The sequence below is a fragment of the Erpetoichthys calabaricus genome, chromosome 6, assembly GCF_900747795.2.
Source record: "Erpetoichthys calabaricus chromosome 6, fErpCal1.3, whole genome shotgun sequence".
In the NCBI taxonomy this organism is placed as follows: domain Eukaryota; kingdom Metazoa; phylum Chordata; class Cladistia; order Polypteriformes; family Polypteridae; genus Erpetoichthys; species Erpetoichthys calabaricus.
The window spans coordinates 128,312,495-128,333,914 of NC_041399.2; the positions used below are offsets into that span (position 1 = coordinate 128,312,495).

At 40.0% G+C, this 21,420-nt stretch overlaps 1 protein-coding gene across 1 annotated transcript in view; it reads right to left on the reverse strand.

Annotated features, from left to right (window-relative positions):
* The window catches only part of LOC114653540 (ankyrin repeat and SAM domain-containing protein 6-like), a 271,092-nt gene that overhangs the window by 116,829 nt on the left and 132,843 nt on the right, over window positions 1-21,420 (reverse strand). Inside the window, exon 5 of the mRNA XM_028803920.2 lies at window positions 8,503-8,609. Within this exon, the coding sequence (XP_028659753.1) occupies window positions 8,503-8,609 (107 nt within the window). The remainder of the gene's footprint in view (window positions 1-8,502; window positions 8,610-21,420) is intronic.

Sequence of the window (21,420 nt, forward strand, 5' to 3'; positions counted from 1 at the left end):
CACCCACTTAACTGATCTACTTCTGGAACTCTATGAACTGTTCAAGTTAAAATAAATAAATAAAACTTTGTGAATGTGAATATCTGCTCCTAGTTAATTTCATACAGTCTTATCTGCTACTATAACCCCTTGTGCCTGATCGGGCCTGTAAAGCTGGCGGCTAACCTACGCACTGCAGAGCCTTCCCCTTTATTGCTTTGAAGTCAGCCATGACCTTTTTTTAAACTAAAGAATTGCTGTTTCAGTTACTTATTAACTATTTATTGCTATGACACAGTTATTTATTACAGATGCGGATATTAGTTACTGCTAACACAGCCACAGGGGGATGCACAAACCAGTGTGTTTCTTTGTGCCGGTCCCAAGCCCGGATAAATGGGGAGGGTTATGTCAGGAAGGGCATCCAGTGTAAAATTTTGCCAGATCAACATGCAGACAACAATACAAATTTCCATACCAGATCGGTCGAGCCCTGGGTCAACAATGACCTCCACCAGTTCTGATAGCCAATAGGGTGCTGGGGGAAATTGGGCTGCTGTTGATTGAACAAGGAGAAGAAGACGGGGGAGATGTGTCTGGAGGAAAGAGGACAGGAGGAAGGTAAAGAGAACAGAACTGAGGGTAGGAACTTTGAATGTTGGCAGTATTACTGGTAAGGGGAGAGAGTTACCTGGAGAGAAGGAAGGATAACGTATTGTGCGTGCATGAGACTAAAGGGAAAGGGAGTAAGGCCAGGTGAATTGGAGGTGGATTCAGTGAATCATGTGCTATCATGGTATGGATGGGAGGAGAAATGGGGTAGGGGTTATTCTGAAGGAACAGTATGTCAAGAGTGTTTTTGAAGTGAAAGGAGTGTCAGACAGAGTAATGATTATGAAGCTGGAAATTGGAGGTGTGATGATGAATATTATTAGTGCATATGCCCTGCAAGTTGGGTGTGCAATGGATGAGAAAGAAGATTTCTGGAGTGAATTGCATGAAGTGATGGACAGTGTATCCAAGGGATAGAAAGTGGTGATTGGAGCGGATTTCAATGGGCATGTTGGTGAAGGGAACAGAGGAGATGAGGAGGTGATGGGTAGGTATTTTGTCAAAGAAAGGAATGAAGAAGGTCAGATGATAGTGGATTTTGCTAAAAGGATGGGCATGGCTGTGGTGAAAACGTATTTTAAGAAGAGGGAGGAACAGAGCATGTTGTACAGTGGAGGCAGATGCACACAGGTAGATTATATCCAATGCAGAAGAGTCAATCTGAAGGAGATTAAAGTCTGCAAAGTGGTGGCAGGAAAAGTGTAGTTAGACAGCATAGGATGTTGGTGTGATGTTGGAGATCAAGAAGAGGAGGAGAGTGAGGGCAAAGCCAAGGATCAAATGGTGGAAGATGAAAAATGAAGACTGCAAGGTTGAGTTTAGGGTGCAGGTAAGGCATGCATTGGGTAACAATGAAGAGAAGGGTGACAGCAAGAAAGGTGCTTGGCGTGACATCTGGACAGAGGAAGGAGGAAAAGGAAACCTGGTGGTGGAATGGGGAAGTACAGTAGAGTATACAGAGGAAGATGATGGTGAAAAAGGAGTGGGATAGTCAAAGAGATGCAGAAAGTAGACAGGAGTACAAGGAGATAAGGCACAAGGTGAAAACAGAGGTGGCTAAGGAAAAAGGAAAGGCATATGATGACTTGTATGAAAGGTTGGACACTTAAGTGGGGAGAAAAGGACCTGTACAGATTGGCTAGACCAGGCATGTCAAACTCACTACCATTGGTGGGCCGCTTCGACTGCCATACATGCGTCAGCGGGCCGCACTGTAACAAATACTATTATACAAAGTTACTGTAGCTTTCTTTCTAATACTGAAAACTTTAAAAAATGTAACACTTAAAGTTTAAACTTTAAAGAAAAGCAATTTATTTCCATACAATCTCCGTACAACTTAGTCTCTTAGCTAGGTCCTTATTTTATTATATTATATTCATTATATTATATTCATTGCTTATATACAGTAGGAGTCTTGCAGTGTGAGATCTGTTTCTTTTGTCCCGACACTTGGGATCTCTTGTTAGTAACCAGTTCGTCAATATCAGGCTTGAAATCTTGTGCAGCTGCAACTTTTATGAGGGATCAAAGGTGCTCGACAGCAAGTCTTGAGCGATGTGGGGTTTTGGTAGCTTTCATTAATGAAAACAATTGCTCACAAAGGTAAGTGCTTCCGAATATTGACAGTTCTCTCGATGCCAACTTACAGATCTGCACATACGAGGGTGGCAGGTAAGCATACAAGCCTGGCACACCAACTTCGTTGTATTTTGCCTTCAGAATAGAATCTGACTGCAGTTCAATCAATTCCATTTCGATATTCTCAGGCGCATTCTCAACGTTGTAAGAGTATGGTGACGTAAAAAGCGCCAAGTCCTGTTCGTGTGAACTGAAATCACGAAAACGCTCACTGAATTCATTGCTCAGTAATTCAAGTTGGAAATCAAATCCTCCAAAAATCAAATTTTACTTTACTAAGTTTACTTCAGAGTTTACAATGTAAAATAAGCCGATATGCAAAAAGCCTCCTGACCTACACTAATTTTGCAAACTCAAAATCACAAAAATTTGTTAATAAACAACTCACCAACTTCTCGCGTCCACTTCAGATCTTCAGCTGTAGTCTGCACTAACTGTTCGTTACAATACTAGCACAAAATTACATAAAAGTAGAGCAAAAAAACGTGAAAATATGTGAGCTATTACTACTCGTGATGGTCAGTTTTGCCCAGTGGCCAGTCTCAGCAGCCCAGCCAGTAGTGTAGCCTGCCAGGGGCAGCTCTAGGCTCGTGGCGGCCCTGGGCAGAGAAAGAATCGGTGGCCCCTTCGCCCGCCAATGTCAATATGGTATCTTATGCACGGCGGATGGCCAAGTCCGTTGCGGACACTGCATAGCCGCCTCGTACTCATGACACGCTTCTATATGCGCGTGTCCGTAACTTGAAAACTAAGTGGCGGCCCATGATATTCTCATTACGGCAAAATGTTATAATACTACATATAGCTTACTGCTCCTACTCTAGCGACATTAGTAAATACAGCGTACTAATTAACAAGAAACACAATGTTTTTCGGCCACACTGCCGTCAGCTGTGTCGTTATTTTCTCTTTCTGTTTTATATTCAATATATATTGGCGTGGTGGCCCTGTGCAGGTGCACAGTTTGCACATGCCTAAGACCACCCCTGCTGCCAAGCTGCTGTAGCTTAGCACTTCAGTTGCAACGTCACGGCTCATTAACTTTGGACAAGGCTTGTGGCTACACTAGCAGATGACGTTTCAGGTACCGTAATGCCATGGGAAAACGCGCTTTTGTCAGAAGGCAGAAGTAAGAAAAGTCAATAAGTAACGTCGAAGATGCAGAATGATTCAATCACAAACGATAGTAATCATTTTGTACAAGTTTAGTGCTAACTAGGATCTGTTATGCGGGCTGCAAAGATTTCTGCTGCGGGCCGCATTGGGGGGCCGCGTGTTTGACATGCCTGGGTTAGACAGATTGGCTGGGAAAGATGTGCAGCAGGTTAGGGTAATAAAGTAATGTACTCAAAAGCGAATAGAGTGTGTTGAATAGATGAACAGAGTACTTTGAGAGGCTGATGAATTAAGAGAATGAGAGAGAAGTATGGGCACGGCTTCAGTATGTGGAAATAGTGCTGCATCTGCTCCTGAACCCGTATGGGCTATCCTTTCACCACACCCAGAAGCGCTGCCCCAAAGTAGGTCATCAAACACCTGGCAAGATGCAGAAGACAGGAAGATATGGAAAAAGATGATCTGCTGTGGCAACCCCTAACGGGAGCAGCCGAATGATGAATAAAATATCAGTTACTACTGCTTTCTGCCCAGTCTTTTCAATGCTAGTTCAAATTCAAATAACAAGAACAAGTACATGTTCAAGTAGAAGTAAGTTTTCCAAGTGCAACCCTAAACACCCAGCTACTTTTTCTCCTGTGTGTGTGTGGGAATGGGCGGGGAATGGGCAGGGGGGGGGGGGCTTGGGCTAACAAAAAACCCTTCTAAAGGGAAAATAAGCTTTAAAAATTCCCACATGGTTCCTTAGCAGCAACCAAAACATAAGGTTATAGGAGCAAAATGTATTGTTTTAATTAACTCTCACACCACGGAAAACACAAAAAAACTCAGCAACTCTTAACTGCCTCTCTCGTTTGCATAGTCGATGTCAGCATATATAGAAAAATTCAGTTGCTAATGTCCATTGTTGTACCAACACCAGCTTATGCTAGTGAAAAATTAAGATAAGACACAAACTAAACATCATAATTCATCAATGCCTTTAGCGGCTATTAAGAATTACATGAAAATATCACATACAAAATGAAGAAGTGCTACTTTTATTTTTCTATTTTTATTTATTGATCACTTCTACCACTTTATTTTATGTGGATTCCTTCCCTGGACACACTTACTTTTACAACGTGGGCATGGATTTTAACACGCCGAGACTCACCTATTCAAGTACTCAACTTCGGGCGCTGAGAACAAATGCCAGTGCCGGTGTGGTTCCATATTTACCTGACGAGGTAAGAAGGCGGTATCGTGGCAGCAGAGCCGGCACTAAGCTAAAAAAGAAGCGGCTTGCGAGAAAGTGGCGTTTCAAGCCTTCGGTGCCTTCTGTGATTCTGGGGAATGTAAACTCAATCTCAAATAAGATCGACGAACTGGCTGCGCTGGTGAAAAATGTAAGGACCTACAGAGAATGCAGTTTGTTGTGTTTCTGCGAAACGTGGCTAACTAACACCATCCCAGATGCCAACGTGGAGCTACCCGGGTTTAGCACAGTTAGAGCGGACAGAGATGCAAGTACCTGTGGTAAGCACAAAGGAGGAGGACTCGCTCTCTATGTTAATACACGGTGGTGTCACTCTGGACATGTTAACGTCAAAATCTCCACTTGCTGCAGGGATATCGAACTGTTGGCCGTAAGTTTACGTCCCTACTATTTGCCCAGAGAGTTTGGACATGTCATTGTTGTTATTGTATACATTCCTCCTCGGGCAGACGTGGAGTCAGCGAGTGACATCATCCATTCCGCTGTTGCTAAGTTACAAACGCAGCACCCTGAGGCGCTTGTGCTAATCGCTGGAGACTTTAACCATGTGACGCTGGACAAAACATTGCCTGCATTCTCCCAGTATGTGGACTGTAACACCCGGGGAAATAAGACTATTGATTTACTGTATGCAAACGTTAAAGACGCATACAGCGCCACCCCGCTGCCTGCGCTTGGGAAAGGAGATCATAACCTGGTTCAGCTTCAGCCTCACTATAAACCAAAAGTTAGAGTCCTACCTGTAACCACACGATCATTCAGGAAGTGGGCCCCGGAGGCTGAGAATACTCTGAGAGAACTTTTTGGAACTACAGACTGGGATATCCTGCAGGGATCTCATAATGAGAACATTGAGGAAGTTGTTGACTGCACTACTGACTACATCAACTTCTGTATGGACATTGTAGTTCCAGTAAGAACTGTACGCTGCTATGCTAACAACAAGCCATGGATTACAAGTGACATCAAGGGCCTTTTGAATCAGAAGAAAAGGGCTTTTAAAGACGGTGATCAGCATGAGCTCAAGCGTGTGCAGAAGGAACTCCGAGTCCAACTCAGGGCGGCGAAGGAGCAGTACAGGAGAAAGCTGGAGCAGAAGTTGCAGAATAACAGCATGAAGGAAGTGTGGGATGGGATGAAGATCATCACTGGCTGCAGCTCGAAGCGGGGTACCACCATTGAGAGAGACGTGAAGAGAGCAAACCAAATGAACAACTTTTTTAACAGGTTTGACCACCCTAACCCACTCTCACTCTCACCTCGGAGTACTGCACCCTCCACACATCCTTCTGCTGATACCAGCATAGGAAAAACATCCCCACCCATAATAACAACAGCGCAAGTGAGCAGAGAGCTGAGGAGACTTCGTGCCAGCAAAGCAGCGGGTCCAGATGGAGTATCGCCACGACTGCTGAAGGTCTGTGCATCGGAGCTGGGGGGTCCTCTACAGCGCATCTTCAACCTGAGCCTGGAACAGGGGAGAGTCCCGAGGCTTTGGAAAACATCTTGTATCACCCCAGTCCCAAAGGTATCACGTCCTAGTGAGCTGAATGACTTTCGGCCTGTTGCTCTGACATCACATGTGATGAAGATCATGGAGAGGCTGCTGCTTCACCACCTTAGGCCACAGGTTCAACACGCCCTTGACCCTCTGCAGTTTGCATATCAGGAGAAGGTGGGAGCGGAAGATGCCATCATCTATATGCTACACCGATCCCTCTCTCACTTGGACAGAGGCAGTGGTGCTGTAAGAATTATGTTTCTAGACTTCTCTAGCGCCTTCAACACAATCCAACCTCTGCTCCTTAGGGACAAGCTAACAGAGATGGGATTAGATTCATACCTAGTGGCATGGATCGTGGACTATCTTAAAGACAGACCTCAGTATGTGCGTCTTGGGAACTGCACGTCTGACATTGTGGTCAGCAACACAGGAGCGCCACAAGGGACTGTACTTTCTCCGGTCCTGTTCAGCCTATATACATCGGACTTCCAATACAACTCGGAGTCCTGCCATGTGCAAAAGTTCGCTGATGACACTGCTATCGTGGGCTGTATCAGGAATGGGCTGGAGGAGGAGTATAGGGACCTAATCAATGACTTTGTTAAATGGTCCGACTCAAACCACCTACACCTGAACACCAGCAAAACCAAGGAGCTGGTGGTGGATTTTAGGAGGCCCAGACCCCTCATAGACCCAGTGATCATCAAAGGTGACTGTGTGCAGATGGTGCAGACCTATAAATATCTGGGAGTGCAGCTGGATGATAAATTAGACTGGACTGCCAATACTGATGCGCTGTGCAAGAAAGGACAAAGCCGGTTATACTTCCTTAGAAGGCTGGCTTCCTTCAACATCTGCAATAAGATGCTGCAGATGTTCTATCAAACAGTTGTGGCGAGTGCCCTCTTCTACGCAGTGGTGTGCTGGGGAGGCAGCATTAAGAGGAAAGACGCCTCACGCCTGGACAAACTGGTGAGGAAGGCAGGCTCTATTGTTGGCATGGAGCTGGACAGTTTAACATCTGTGGCAGAGCGAAGGGCGCTCAGCAGGCTCCTATCAATTATGGAGAATCCACTGCATCCACTAAATAATGTCATCTCCAGACAGAAGAGCAGCTTCAGCGACAGACTGCTGTCACTGTCCTGCTCCACAGACAGATTGAGGAGATCGTTCCTCCCCCAAACTATGCGACTATTTAATTCCACCAGGGGGGGTAAACGTTAATATTTAACATTATACATAGTTATTGTCTGTTTTTTTTTTTTTTTTTTTTTTTCCACCTGTATTATTATCATTCTTTAATTTAATATTATTTATTGTATCAGTATGCTGCTGCTGAAGAATGTGAATTTCCTATTGGGATTAATAAAGTATCTATCTATCTATCTATCTATCTATCTATGAGTGAATCATAAAACACTGAACAACTTTATAATAGAAAAGCTACAATGCTTTGCTGTGAACATTCTTCCTTTACCCAGAGAGACAGCTCAATCACATAGCATTGGGCTGGACCCTTTAAAAGAAGCAATACGACAAGAGGTCATCGTTGCATTACCTAACACAGAACAGTCAGACAAGACTGCCATATCATGCTAAGGGACTGGGAAGAGGGTAAAAATGCTGCACAAGAGCACAAAGCTTCCTAATACTCCAACATGAGTGAGAAAAGCAAAGACGAAGTATTATACTATATGCAGTATTTTTGAATAGTATTGTTTTAATAAGTTGGAATTACATTGTAAGAGGTACCGAAGTCAGCCTTTCATCAACAAAGTTATATTGAATGAATATGAATATCAAGAGCATAGTTTATTGACAGCGTGTTTGATTTTTATTTGTGACTGAACAATAGAATAAACAATTGTACCAAGCATAAAAAATGCACATCTTCAGACTTGTTTTCTAGTTCTGCAATAGTTGAGCAAAGGATGGAACTCTAACCAAGTCTCAGAAGCAAAAACAAAATTCTCCAAAGAGTAGTGTGTTCTCTGGCTTACCAAACAGAAATAAGCTTAAAAATGTATGCAACATCTTTTAAGACTGTTAACTGCCATATGAAAATGAGTTTCTTTCTCATAGTTTCAGAGAGTTTCTGCTGTTCTTTTGGTTGTGTTGTTTTAAGCAATTTTCAGTATCTTCATTATTGCATGAGGTGACTCTAGGAAATTACAGTGTGTTGTTTAAGCTAAGTGACCTCTCTTATATATTTAAACATATTATAGTATTCACAGCCATGGCTCACTTGATTGTAATGAAGAGATGCTTAATTTACCTATGTCACAATTATCAGCAACTGCTTACACACGATTGATTTGATTTAAATAAATCTTAAGATAACAGTCACTAATTAATTAAACTTTTTGTAAGTTAGCTAGTTTACATACTATACCTGGATCATTTAATAACATGACAAGATCAAATGCAGTATATCCATTTTTTGACCTAAGATTGACATCAGCTCCTTCATTAAGCAGATACTTCACAACATCTTTATTCCTGAAATTGTAAAAAATAAACAGAATTTTAAGTTGAAGGTGGACAGATGAAAAAATGTAAAAAAAAAAAGATCTGTAAATCCCAAACAGGTAGCAAAGATATTCTGAAAAAGAACTCCAGAACAAATTTCTGGGACATCTTGGGACATGTCAGGAACATGAGGTCTGAAAGGACCCTGTTTAAGACTTCAGCAGTGGGGAATAGCTGCAAGTAGCAGTCACCAAATGGTTGATGGTGCTTATTTTAGTGGCAATACTAAGACCTTATGGTGAATGTAAAATGTTAAAGTATCCTGTACAAGAACTCGGTAGTAGGGTCAGCTGCAAGGAGGGTGACCAAAAGTTTGTTGATGTTTTTCCTGACAGCACCTCTAGGAACCACTGGTGGACACCAGAAGTATGGGAAGCTCTCGAGTTAAAGAATGAGTTCTTAAGTGCAATGTGAGAAAAAGAGGTCAATAAAGTGGCAGGTGTGACAGTTTTTTAAGCAAAGGTCCATTGTGAGTGAAGTTTAAGGAGGCTATGGAGAATGACATTTTTAATTAGCCTCAAAAACGTCTTGGAAAACCGTTCAGTAACTTAGGAAGGGTAGGTGGCACATTGCCCTGGCTAGATTGTCAGCATGGGCACAGAAACATTGACAACAGCTGACAAATTTTTGTCATTCCTTGATACTTGAGAGGTAAGAGGAGAGTACCAATCCTGTCTACTTGTGTGTTTATGGACAATTATAATTATAGTTCTTTTATTAAAATCATTAAAAGCAGAGTTTAAAAAATATATTTATGGAAACAATTTTGATAATAACTTAATTATTATATATATAATCTCTGCCACTTTAAAATATATATAGTGGGTAGGTATTAAGGCTTTTATCTAACATTTTGTCTAGGGCCATGTTGCTTTAAAAAGTTAAGCCTTTGGAGAAACACTTTTTATTAAAAAAATGACTAAATACAGCATCACCTAACAAAGTGAGTGTTTGTAGTAATTGTTAGGACTGCACAGCTGCAGAAAAACAAATAACTTCACAAATTTACTTCTCAAGAATTAGCCCAAAATGATGAGGACTTATGGCATAAATAAGAATATAATGTCTTCTATTATTCTCTGAATATGTTCTTTATTACTTAATCTCTGTAATAGCATTCCAGGCTTATTTTCTTGTGTAAAAATGATAAGCTAATAGGTTATTTGGGTTTTCTCTGAGTTTGAAGAATGAATGATATGATTTAAGTCACAATTTTTCATTTGTGACAAAATTAAACTTGGCTTAACAGATTAATTTCATTTAATGTATCTACTACATGAACACAGTGACCTTCTGGGTCAGAGATAAACAATAATAGAAAGATTAGCTTAAAAAATAAATAAATATATATATACACACACACACACACAGCTGGATACACACCAGAATGAATGGCAGTCACAGTCACAGTGAGGCATTATACAGATTTATTGCTGTTGATGTAAAGGAGCCCCAGTAGTGTTTCCTGACCCACTTTGCTGAATAATTTGTTGCCTGAAAGTACTCTGTGTCAGTGTGTTAGAGAGAGGATGTTCCTCATGTAGCTCAGTTTTGTGACTTAATTCCCTCCTTTGATACCTCCAGGGGGTCCAGAGTGTGCTCCATAAATAAGCTTGCCATTCTAATTAACTTATTGATTTGATAGGCCTCTCTTGAAATGATGTGATCAGTCCAGCACACTACATGTATAGAAAATTGTACTGGCCAACACAGAGATATAGAAGAAGTGAAGGGTGTCACTTCGCACATTTTAAAAATACATTCTCCTAAGGAAAAAGGCCTGCTCTGCCCTTTCTTATATACCTCTGTGTTCCAAGACCAGTCCAACCTGTCATCAATGTTGAACCCCAAGATCTTGTAGGAGTGAATATTGACCGGACATTGAGGCTCTTTGGTATGACAAAAGTCAATAAGCAGTTCCTTGGTTTTGATGATGTTAAGATGCAGACAGTTCTCTTTGCACCCAGACACAAAGTTCTCTACGTGACTCACCCCCTTTATCAATTTGCCCCACGAGTGCAGATTCATCTGAGAATTTCTGTATGTGACATGACCTGGTGTTACAGTATATTTATAGGCAGAGATGTACAGAATGAAGAGAAAAGGAGACAGGACTGTTCCTTGTAATGCTCTCAAAAACAGTCATTGAGTCTCACCAACTGCGGTCTGCCCAACAGATAGTACATTATCCAGGACACCATATGCTCAAACACCTGCATATCTCCAGGTTTACCCCTTAATAGGGATGGCTGGATGGCATTGAAGGTATTGGAAAAATTAAAAAAAAAAAATTACATCATCCTTTAAATGTAAGTTTGTCTTTAATATGCAAATGTGTCTTTTGTACCTTCATAGATCTGGAGATGAATAAGCATTTTCTTTTTTTCTGTAATGCACGATTTCCATCTTTATGTTTTTAATAAAATTTAGGAAAATTTAGTATCCTTTTTTGGATACTATCCCAATTATCGTGACAAAATTAAACTTGGCCTATCAGATTAATTTCACTTAATTTATCTGCTACATAAACACAGTGACCTTCTGTGTCAGAGATAAGAAATAAAATAAGATTAACTTATGCACCAAAATTCCCACAGCTCTACACTGTAAAATGTAGTCTGAAACAAACACATATACATACATACATACTTACTGCACATACATAGACAGAACTTGATTCATCCCTGGGGAAATATTTGGCTTTTTACAGAGGCTCTTTAAATAAATAAATACATAAATTGATTAAAATAAATAAATAAATAAATATACACATACTCACACACTATAATCTGAACACACACCTTCTCTGATAGTCAATAACTTGCAGTTCAACAGAGCCAGTTCCCATGGAAAAGTTTACATGTTTGGCCATAATCTTAGCAATTTCTTAATCTTTTTTCCATTCTGTCATTGAACATAAAAACACGAGAAGTCTGACACTCAAACCTCTCTCCTGTTTTCAAGTTCCAAAATACTTCTTATTCCTCTTCAGTACATTATATGCATTGTCCTTTCAGATGAGTGCGCGAACATATACAGCCCACCCCTATGACTTCAGAAAAATGAGAATGTCGGAGAAAAAGGTGTTTAAGTTCCAGAGTACAGATAGCTCTACAGCTGAACACTGTTGTGTACTTTTATGTCAAGCTTCCAGTAAGTACAATAAGGTACTTAGCTTTCATACAATCCCCTCCGATGCAGAAATCTGATCTAAATGGATCAACACTATCCAGAGAGAGAGCTTTACGGTCAGTCCCCATACTCAAGTTTATAGCCGGCATTTTAAAAAAGGGGATTTTCATGTGCCAGGGTTGCTACTGCTGAAGAAGGGAGCAGTTCCTATGTTGTTTGAGTGGAATAATTTGCCATTTTGGACTGTGAAAAGAGTTCAGCAATGTGCTCTTAATTTCTTACCTATAGGTAGTGATGGTAAGCAATGCTATCTGTTATACTGTAATGGGCTCTGAAAAACAGTAATGTTCTGTCTTTTGCTGTTACAGACTTTGAGATTGGCACTTAGAAATCATTTAATAATGATAATGTTGAAACAGTGCCAGTAATGTTGAAATTTGTGGTTGCAGTGATAATAAATTACAGTAATCCCTCGCTATATCGCGCTTCGACTTTCGCGGCTTCACTCTATTGCAGATTTTATATGTAAGCATATCTAAATATATAATGCGGATTTTTCGCTGCTTCGCAGGTTTCTGCGGACAATGGGACTTTTTACTTCTGGTACTTGCTTCCTCACTTGGTTTGCCCTGTTGATTTCATACAAGAGATGCTATTGGCAGATGGCTGAGAAGCTACCCAATCAGAGCACGCAGTTAAGTTCCTATGTGCTGCTGATTGGCTCAGCGACGGAGTGCTGCATTAACCAGGAAGTCTCATCTCACTCATTCAGCATTAACGTGCTCCTGCTATTGCTTCAGGGGCCGTGTCCAAGCGCCAACAGAAGATGCAAATGATTGCAGAAAAGGTAAAAGTTTTGGATATGTTGAAGGAAGGGAACAGCTACACCGCTGCAGGACACCATTACAGCATCAATGATTCCACGATTCTTTTTATTTAAAAAGGAGGAAAAGCATATAAGATCTACGGCCGCAGTGTCCTTTAACCAGGGCGCAAAACGAGTTGCAAGTGGACGTGATAAGGCGGTAGTCTGGATGGAATCTGCTTTAGGGATTTGGATTGAAGAGCGCTGGAAGAAGAACAATGGCGGTGCTACACAGTCGCCTGAAGAGGCTCCTTTAGAAGAGCTGTAACGCTCTCCTTTGTTGTGCAGTAAAATTAAACTCATCGTTATCAGACAAGTCGTCGTGTCATTGTTGGTGAGTAACCATAATTAATTATCTACGTACAGTACTTATTACATGTACATAGTTTAGTGTCACTGTACACACATTTTACTGTATACAATTTTTCTTGCATTGTACGTATTTATTGCTGGTGGCCTGTCTGTCGTAATGGCTGTAACATATGTGATATCGGAGACGCTCGATACCTTTAAAATAATATTTAGGTTTTACTGTATGTAAACTGTGTTTACATACATAATTTCAACGAATCTTACCTAATATCTAAGAGAATACAAAGGGTTTATTCTGTATAATTATGCGTGAAATGTTTATAATAGTGTGGGAGAGTTTATAAGGGCTTAAAATATATAAAAAGAACCAAATGAAAAACAACAACAGTTCATATTAGAAAAAAAACTTTACATTTTTGCAGCTCTTAATTGTGGCAAAAAGAAGAAAGATGTTGCCAGTGAATTTGGAATTTCACCATCGACACTGTCAACTTTCTTGAAAAAAAAAAGAAGAAAAATCTCGGGTTGCAAATGTATGCGAACTGCTGCATTTGAAGACGCCGAAAAAGCAGTTTTTATGTGGTTCAGTGATGCTCGTTCAAGAAACATTCCTATTAATGTGGCACTCATTCAAGAAAACATGAGATTTCTAAACTCTCTTGGGACCTCCCACAACTGGACAATACACCGAAGAGCGTCACAAAGTGCGATCACCGCATCTGACAGCAAGCTCACAGCTCTACTGCGTCTCTGTGCCAAAGCAAACTCGATGGGTAATGCAGGGAACAGTATTACTTGGCCACTAACCTGGCCACCACCCTGCCTGACTGCTGTGTCTGTTTATAGGAGAGTGGCAGATCATGCTACAATAAATAGCCGTGCTGTTTCTGTTTCAAACTGAATAAAGCTGGTTGTGCTAAAGTACTGAGACTCTGCCTCGTGTTTTGGGGTGTAAGACAGGGACTTATAGCGCAACCCCGATCTTTTAGGATTTGCTTCTGTGGTGCCTCACTGCACCGCTGTGAGCCTGCTGTTGCCCTGCCCTGGCAACGGACAAACAATCTTACACAGACGTGGCAATCACGCTTCGGGACGCACTTTAGCGTGTCATTCCCATTGGGTGGGGGGATCCCAAAAGAGTTCAGAAACCTCACAATTTGAAGAAGAAGAAAAGGATGATTCGGCTTCTGATTGATAACTGTGCTGTCCACAACATGCTTCCGCATTTAGATAATATTCGCATTGAATTCCTCCCACCCAATTGCACAGCAGTGCCTCAGCCATTGGATTTAAGCATCATTCGCACCCTGAAAGTGTATTATCGCAAGGAAATGCTGAGAAAAATTCTCGCCAGCATAACTTGTAGACAGGAGGAAATTAAAATTAACGTGAAATAAGCTATTGAAATGTATGCAGACGCCTGGACGCAAGTTAAAGAAAGCACTATAGCTACAAATACAGAATCTCATTACAACAAAATACTTTTTAGGTCCCTGGAAGTTCGTTGTAACGGAATTTTACTTGTATATGATCCTTGTTCTCAAATGTATAATGGTTTATGGGAGGAAAGGGATGTTTTTGGATTGTGGCTATTGCAAAAAATATATTTTTGTCAATGTGGCTCCTGAGTAGGGCAAGGTTGAGTATCATTGATTTATGCCATGCATGGCCAGGCCAGCCCAACCCTTATAACCAACATACTGTAGATTCCTGGGATTGGAGTTCTGCCACCAGTTCTATCTAGAAAGTGTGAAGCATTTACATTTTCTTAATTTTATAAACACAGAAAAATAGTAACATATAACCAAGTATAGGACTGAATTCAGAATCAGTAGCCACTTTTCCTTAAGGGTGTTAACTCATTCAAACAAAAAAGTGGACTTGAAATTTGTAAAGTAATTGCTCAGATTAAGTCTTCTACATGCACCCTTGACCTAATCCCAACACATATTTTTAAAGAAGCATTTACTGCTTAAATAAGCAGCATGTTAGACAAAGCAAACTCTTCAGCAAAATCTGTTTTTTAAATGTTCAAACAACTATGTTTACCCTCTACTTAAAAAAATGTGTTTTCTTTATTTTAGACTATTTTGACCTATTTCTGACCTACATTTTAACAATTAAATTTGATTGTTTAAATAAAAATTGCTTTAGTTAAAGTAGTGAATGAAGACTTAATGTTCACATAAATAATGTGTCTGTACTTATTTTTCAAGATCCAAGAGTTTATTTGGCACTTTTGATTACAAAGATTCTAAAATAGTAGGTTGGCACATTGCCTTAAAACTGGTTTCAGTCATATATAACTAGGAGAAAATACTGTTACATTTAGGCAACTGTCAGAAATATGATATAGCCTATGTTTTGCCACAATGATAAACACTTTGTCTATTACTATGTTCATTATGTAAAATCACCAACATACATACAGTGAACTTCCATAATGGTAAAGATGGAACATTGTACACCTGTACATGTCAACAGAGCTGAATGACACAAATGCTCTAAGCCCCCTTGTTGTTTGTCTGTCTAGCATTACAGAATAGATAAACAGTAATTATATTCATGGGTTAAAAAATAAAACACAAATGTCAAATAAGAAAGCTTGCTCATCTAGCATCATAACCAAATATCTACCTGGGGACAAATAAAATTTCTACTGTATCTATGAGTAAAAGTAGAAGAAAAGAATTTTGGTGTCACCATTGGTACAGGGCTCAGTTTTAGATACTAAATTATCCAGGTTACAAAGACAACATGTTAACATCTAGCAAACACAAAACAAGTTCCATGCTTTTCTGTCACTGCAAGATGTTGAAAAATACAGAATACTTTAAGACACTTTGTAGTGGGGCTACATAATATTTATTTTTTTTTGTCTGTGCTGAGGGCATTTTATTTTCATTGTCCCGTTTGCTATACTATATATGTGTATTGTGTAAATGTTGTCCCCATAAGTTAAAAGGGGAAGGATAACGAAGGGAGACCGCAACCCCAAGACAGAAATTACCTATTGAATCCACCAGTTACATCCGGGACATTCTGTATTTAAACAAGAGGAGCGAAAGGCAAAAGAAGGAGGAGAGGAGAGAGAGAAGAAAAATAATCACTTATGCATCCATATTTCAACTCATTTCCGTTCATCGTACAAGTCCATTACTTGCTTCTTAAGGATCCAGATCATTATCACGACTGCCAGCACCGAGAAATCCCAGGGTTTGGATACTTATCAACCATTGCTGAGGACATTTTTTAATTTACGGTCAGGAGGAAGCAAAATATCACATCAGTCAATATTCAACTATTTACGGACTTTATTAGCTTTTGGACTCATTTATCACTTTCATTTCAATTATTGTTTATCATTCATCTGTGCCTGCGTTTTGTGTTTATTTGTTTATTATTTGGGGGCAAGGGAGGGTTTTTGTAAATATTGTGTATTTGTGTTTTCATATAATTAATAATTATTCACTGGTGTCATTGGGATAGTGGTGGTTTGTGTGCACATACAGTATATATTATTGAATATTCGTCTGTCCTCATGTATATTTATATTTATCACTGTCAATATATCCGTATTTGGTTTTACATATTGTGGTGAGCGGCTGGGGGCGGTACCCAGTAGGGACGTCCGGAAGGACTGGAAGAGGGATTACGACTCCTCCGGACCACGAGGGCGCAGCCGCCCTGAGTGTTATGGGGACCACGGGAATAGAGCATGGAAGCTCAACCCTATAGGGGCCTGCGGTCACAACCAATTTTCCCTCTAATTTTTTATAGGCTATGTGCGCAAAAAATATCATCCGTGCGCATTTTAAAGCAAGACTAAATTTTTGTGTGCTACAGAATGTTTGTTGGAGTTCAGTTATGGGCATTTTTGGGCAGCTCTTTCAGTTTGTCTAAATCAAGTTACAAAAACACGATGTTATTTCAGTTATCAATATCAAACAAGTTTCATTGTTAAATGCTATACCTATTAATAATGTGTAATTATATTTTATAGGTAGCATTTCGAAAATAAGAGTAATTTAGTTTTCAAATTAGTTTTAGTTTTTCTCTGCGATCTTTCATATTTATCCAGTCTGAATAAATTCTGTCAAGATCTATCGTGCCTCCATCTTGAAGGTTACTCTTAATACGCATCAGCATTTCCAAATGTTCTAACTGTAAACGGTTCCTTTGCTTCGTTTTCAGATTGTTCATTAAACTAAAACCACGCTCACAATCTGCACTCGAAGCTAAGAATGTGGCACCAATGTCCATCAATTTTGCTAATTCTGCAAATTGATCATTCTGAAATGCAAATTTCGTCATCTCTGGAAAGCTGTTTATCAGATTGCTTTTGATTTTTTCTGCAACAAGGAATTTAAAGTCATTGTATTGTTGAATAATGACACTTTCCTCCTGAAGAAATTGTTTGTACTTTAAACAAAGAGATCGGATATGTTCAATTCCAAAGTCAAAGTCGCATTGTGCTATTGCTGTACAGTCAAAAGCAGACCATTCCTCAATTTCATTTTCAGGAAATCTTTCACCCAGATGCAAACATAGGATGATGATGAAGGTTAATATGGAATTAGTATCCACTGAAACTTCTTTTCCAGACACCTTGTCAAGAAGACTGTTAACTTTATCACTTCATTTAACCTTCTCACCAAGGTACTGCATTCGAAGTTTGTTCAGTTTACCCTGTGCAAGATGATAAGCTTCCAATGGCGTCAAACCACGTTTTTGAAATGCCATAGTTAAAGAAGCCATTTCTGATAAGACATCATTCAAAATTTCCAATGTTATATGAAATTGTTCACTCTTCAGCTTCTTATAGCAGTACTTTGATATAGGATCATTATCTTTGGATTCTTCAAAATATTTTAATAGGGGATCATAATTTCGAATAATTGCTTGAAGTGCAAAGTGTCTGGATAACCAGCGCACTTCATTCAGAGGTCTGAAAGCAATTGATTCACATTCAGAAGCATCTGTTATTTCCTGAAATTTGTATCTTTTAGTAGAAGACCGACAGAACACGGTGTACACAGTTCTCATTAAAGTTTCTACTTCTTTCATTAATTTCACTTCTTTCCATGAATCAGAAAGTCCCAAATCTTCCCGATGTGCAACACAATGTTTTTGCACTAAATGAGGAACATCTTTTCTCAGCTGTGCTGCAACACCATTTATTTTGCCCAACATAACAGAGGCACCATCGGAAGTGAACATAACCATTTTATTCAGGTCAAGTTTATGTTTCCTATAGAATTCCCTGACTGCTGTTACTATTGATGTAGCATCGCATGCTTCCAACTGTAGCATCCCACCAAATGATGTTCTATACTCCTTTGAATTAACTGGCCGATACTTAGAGTATTAAGTACTTGTTGACAGAAATGTCTGTACTTTCATCAACAGTTAACGTATGATACGTTGCTAATTTAATGTCAGCCATAAGATCCTCTTGCACGATACCATTTAGAATTCCAAGAAATTTGAACGAATAGTTTTTGCTCCTCCAGCTATGTGGTATACTAACATACTTTGCCATGTGCTCATTGATATCTTGAACAGAGAGCAATGAGATATTCATCTTAATGGCCAGCAGAACACTGTCGATAAGAACCTTAATTTCATCAGGACTGGAACGCTTCCGTTCATTACTAATTTGCCCGTTTTCTTTTTTGGTTGGGCTTTCAAGCAACATGTGAACCAGTCCCCCTCTTAAAGTTGGATTTTTACTTCTGAGTTTCCTAATACTGTCGGTATGAGACTTGCTTGATAGATGGCGTTTCAGAAAGTCCAGTTTCCAGACATCATTCCACACTTTTCCCGTAGAGAAATCACCAGTTGCTTTGGCATCTCGACAATAACAGCAAACAACTCCGTCGTCTTCGTCATACGTAAATATTTCACGCAGTTGAACACGCATTATATTTCGAGATTCCGGTGTCTCCGTTTCAACAACTTCTTCAAGCCATTCAGACTTAAAAGCTATTGCAGCTCTCTTGCGTTTTGCACCTTTCATCGCTTGCGGTTTCGACATTTAAAAAATTATATCTAGCTACAAAGTACCAGGCTGAACACCAAGATTCCACAAAATAAACAATACAACGGAAGTCAAAGAATCAAAAGTTAGCGCGTTTCGTACAAAGATGTTATAGGCTGCCGCAGGCAGCAAGATACCGCATAGCGCCGACCGTAGCCTGCTACGCAGGAATCTAGGTCAGTCAACTCTGATTATAGCGCTTCGATAAATGGGATAAATGGGAAATCGGAACAGCTGGCCTTCTGCAAAATTTCACTTTAATGCCAAAAATCATTTTAGGCAAAAATTTAATTTTTGTGCGCGCTATTTTAATTTGTGTGCGCGGGTTCAGAAAGTCGTGTGCGCGCGCACACGCGCACAGCTTAGAGGGAACAGTGGTCACAACCAGGGGGAACCCGAATGCCTGAAGAGCCCTGGACATCAGCACTTCCGCCACATCCGGAGGTGCTGGCGGAAGTTCATCGGGAGGCACCTGGAGCACATCCGGATGAACATAAAAGGGGCCGCCTCCCTCCATTCGATGGGTGGAGTCGGGTGGAAGAGGACAGAGCTCAGTGGAGAGGAGTGAAGGCGGTCAGAAAAAGAGAGGCATTGGAAAGGCCTGCGGTCTCATGTATAAATGGTGCGTACGCACAAAAATGTTGCGTAAGCCTGTTTCCACGTTCAAATCGTGATGTATAAAACCTAAACTTGGCGTAAAGCCACACACATTTCCACGGAGGCTCATACCCTGACATACACAAGTTCTGCGCTTGGTTTTGCAGACTGGCAGCACCCTGCGTCAAAGCAGTGCTACTGTTCCTGTGTGCTTACCCTTTCTTTTTTAAATCCACAACCCTGACGTGGCTTTATAAATACACTGAAATTAACCTATAACAATATAATGGTCTACAGAATGGTCAAACTATTCTAAATACAATAGCTATTTTAGCGTTGTTACTCTCACTGCAACTTCTTCTTCTTTCAGCTGCTCCCATCAGGGGTTGTCACAGTGGATCATCTTTTTCCATATTACTCTCACTGCACCACTCGGAGTATTTATATCACTGTATCTGAGTGGGGAATCACAGATCTACAGCAGCTGACTGGAAAGAGAATTATCGGTATACAGCATCTAGCACACGCTGCCTAAGCCATGCTGTCTATTTGAACTGCTCTCACACGGCAAACGTTTCACAGCCTTTCCTGTAAAGACCTCACGGTTCAGAAACAGTTTTATCCCAGGAGCTATAAACGCACTCAATCAGTCCATCAAGTGCTCCTTGTAGAACTGTTAGTACTTCTAAGTACAATCACCTCACTGTAAACTTGCACTACAGTTATAATATTGCACAACCTGAGCCACTTTATAAAGCGCATATTTACATATGATGACAATATCATTTTTAAGATGAAATGCAGCAAAATATGTTTATTATATTATATAGATATTATATAGATAAAACTTTAACTACGCAGTGCCGCAGCACTAGAAAGGAGCTGGAGCTCCGGTCACGGATTGTTCCTGCTTCGCACTGTATTTTTGCTGTGGCTGGTGCAACACTGGAAGGATAGATGGATAGAATAATTAAACATGTACTACGAGGATATTTCAATGTTCCTTAAAAGTTTTGAAGAATCAGCGTTCTAAGCTTACAGATGGCTTAATGTCTATTACAGAGATGATTATGTGGCAATTGGGTATTTGGAGAAAGAAAATTAAGTACAGGAATTGGGGGTTAGTACGTTTGAAAGAGACAATACTTCTGTAATAAAGTATTTCATCAAAGGTGGCGCATCATCATGAAAATTATATCACATATACATCTCAGTATTTTAATTAGTCAGAGAGCTGTAATATTACGAATGTAATGAATTCTGTGTCCTGTCAGAGGAAGCGAAAGCCTGGAAGAAGCACATAGCGATTCATACACATAGAGCACATTGAAAATCAAATACAAAACAAAGCATTTAACGTGCTACTTTAGTTACGATGGGATATGAGAAACTAGTAAATTAAATGATTTTAAGATGAAGTTTATGATGGTCTACTTTAATGACAAAATAAACTACGTGATTAAAGTGGAAATTTTGAGATTAAAGTTGACATTTCGTGCTTTTTTTCCCCACTGTGTGCCTATTTTTTTTTCTCTGTACCCTAATAAGCTTTCATATGACACTCAGACGCTGGGCTACGACTCGCCTTTTCACGGCGACTTTGATATATGACAACTTTTTTATTTTGGGCACTGTGCAACTTTGTGAACTTGAGCTTTCGAATTTCTCTGACACGTTATGTCACTTGATCAACTTCCTTTTGTTGTTTATACTACTGTTTAAACCAACAAATAATACGTTTTTCCTTGCCTCCACTTGGTATGCTCTGAAATTCTTCTATTTTCCCTTGTGCTTTTGCCATTATATTTTCACAGAAGGCTGAGCTTAAGGGCTAT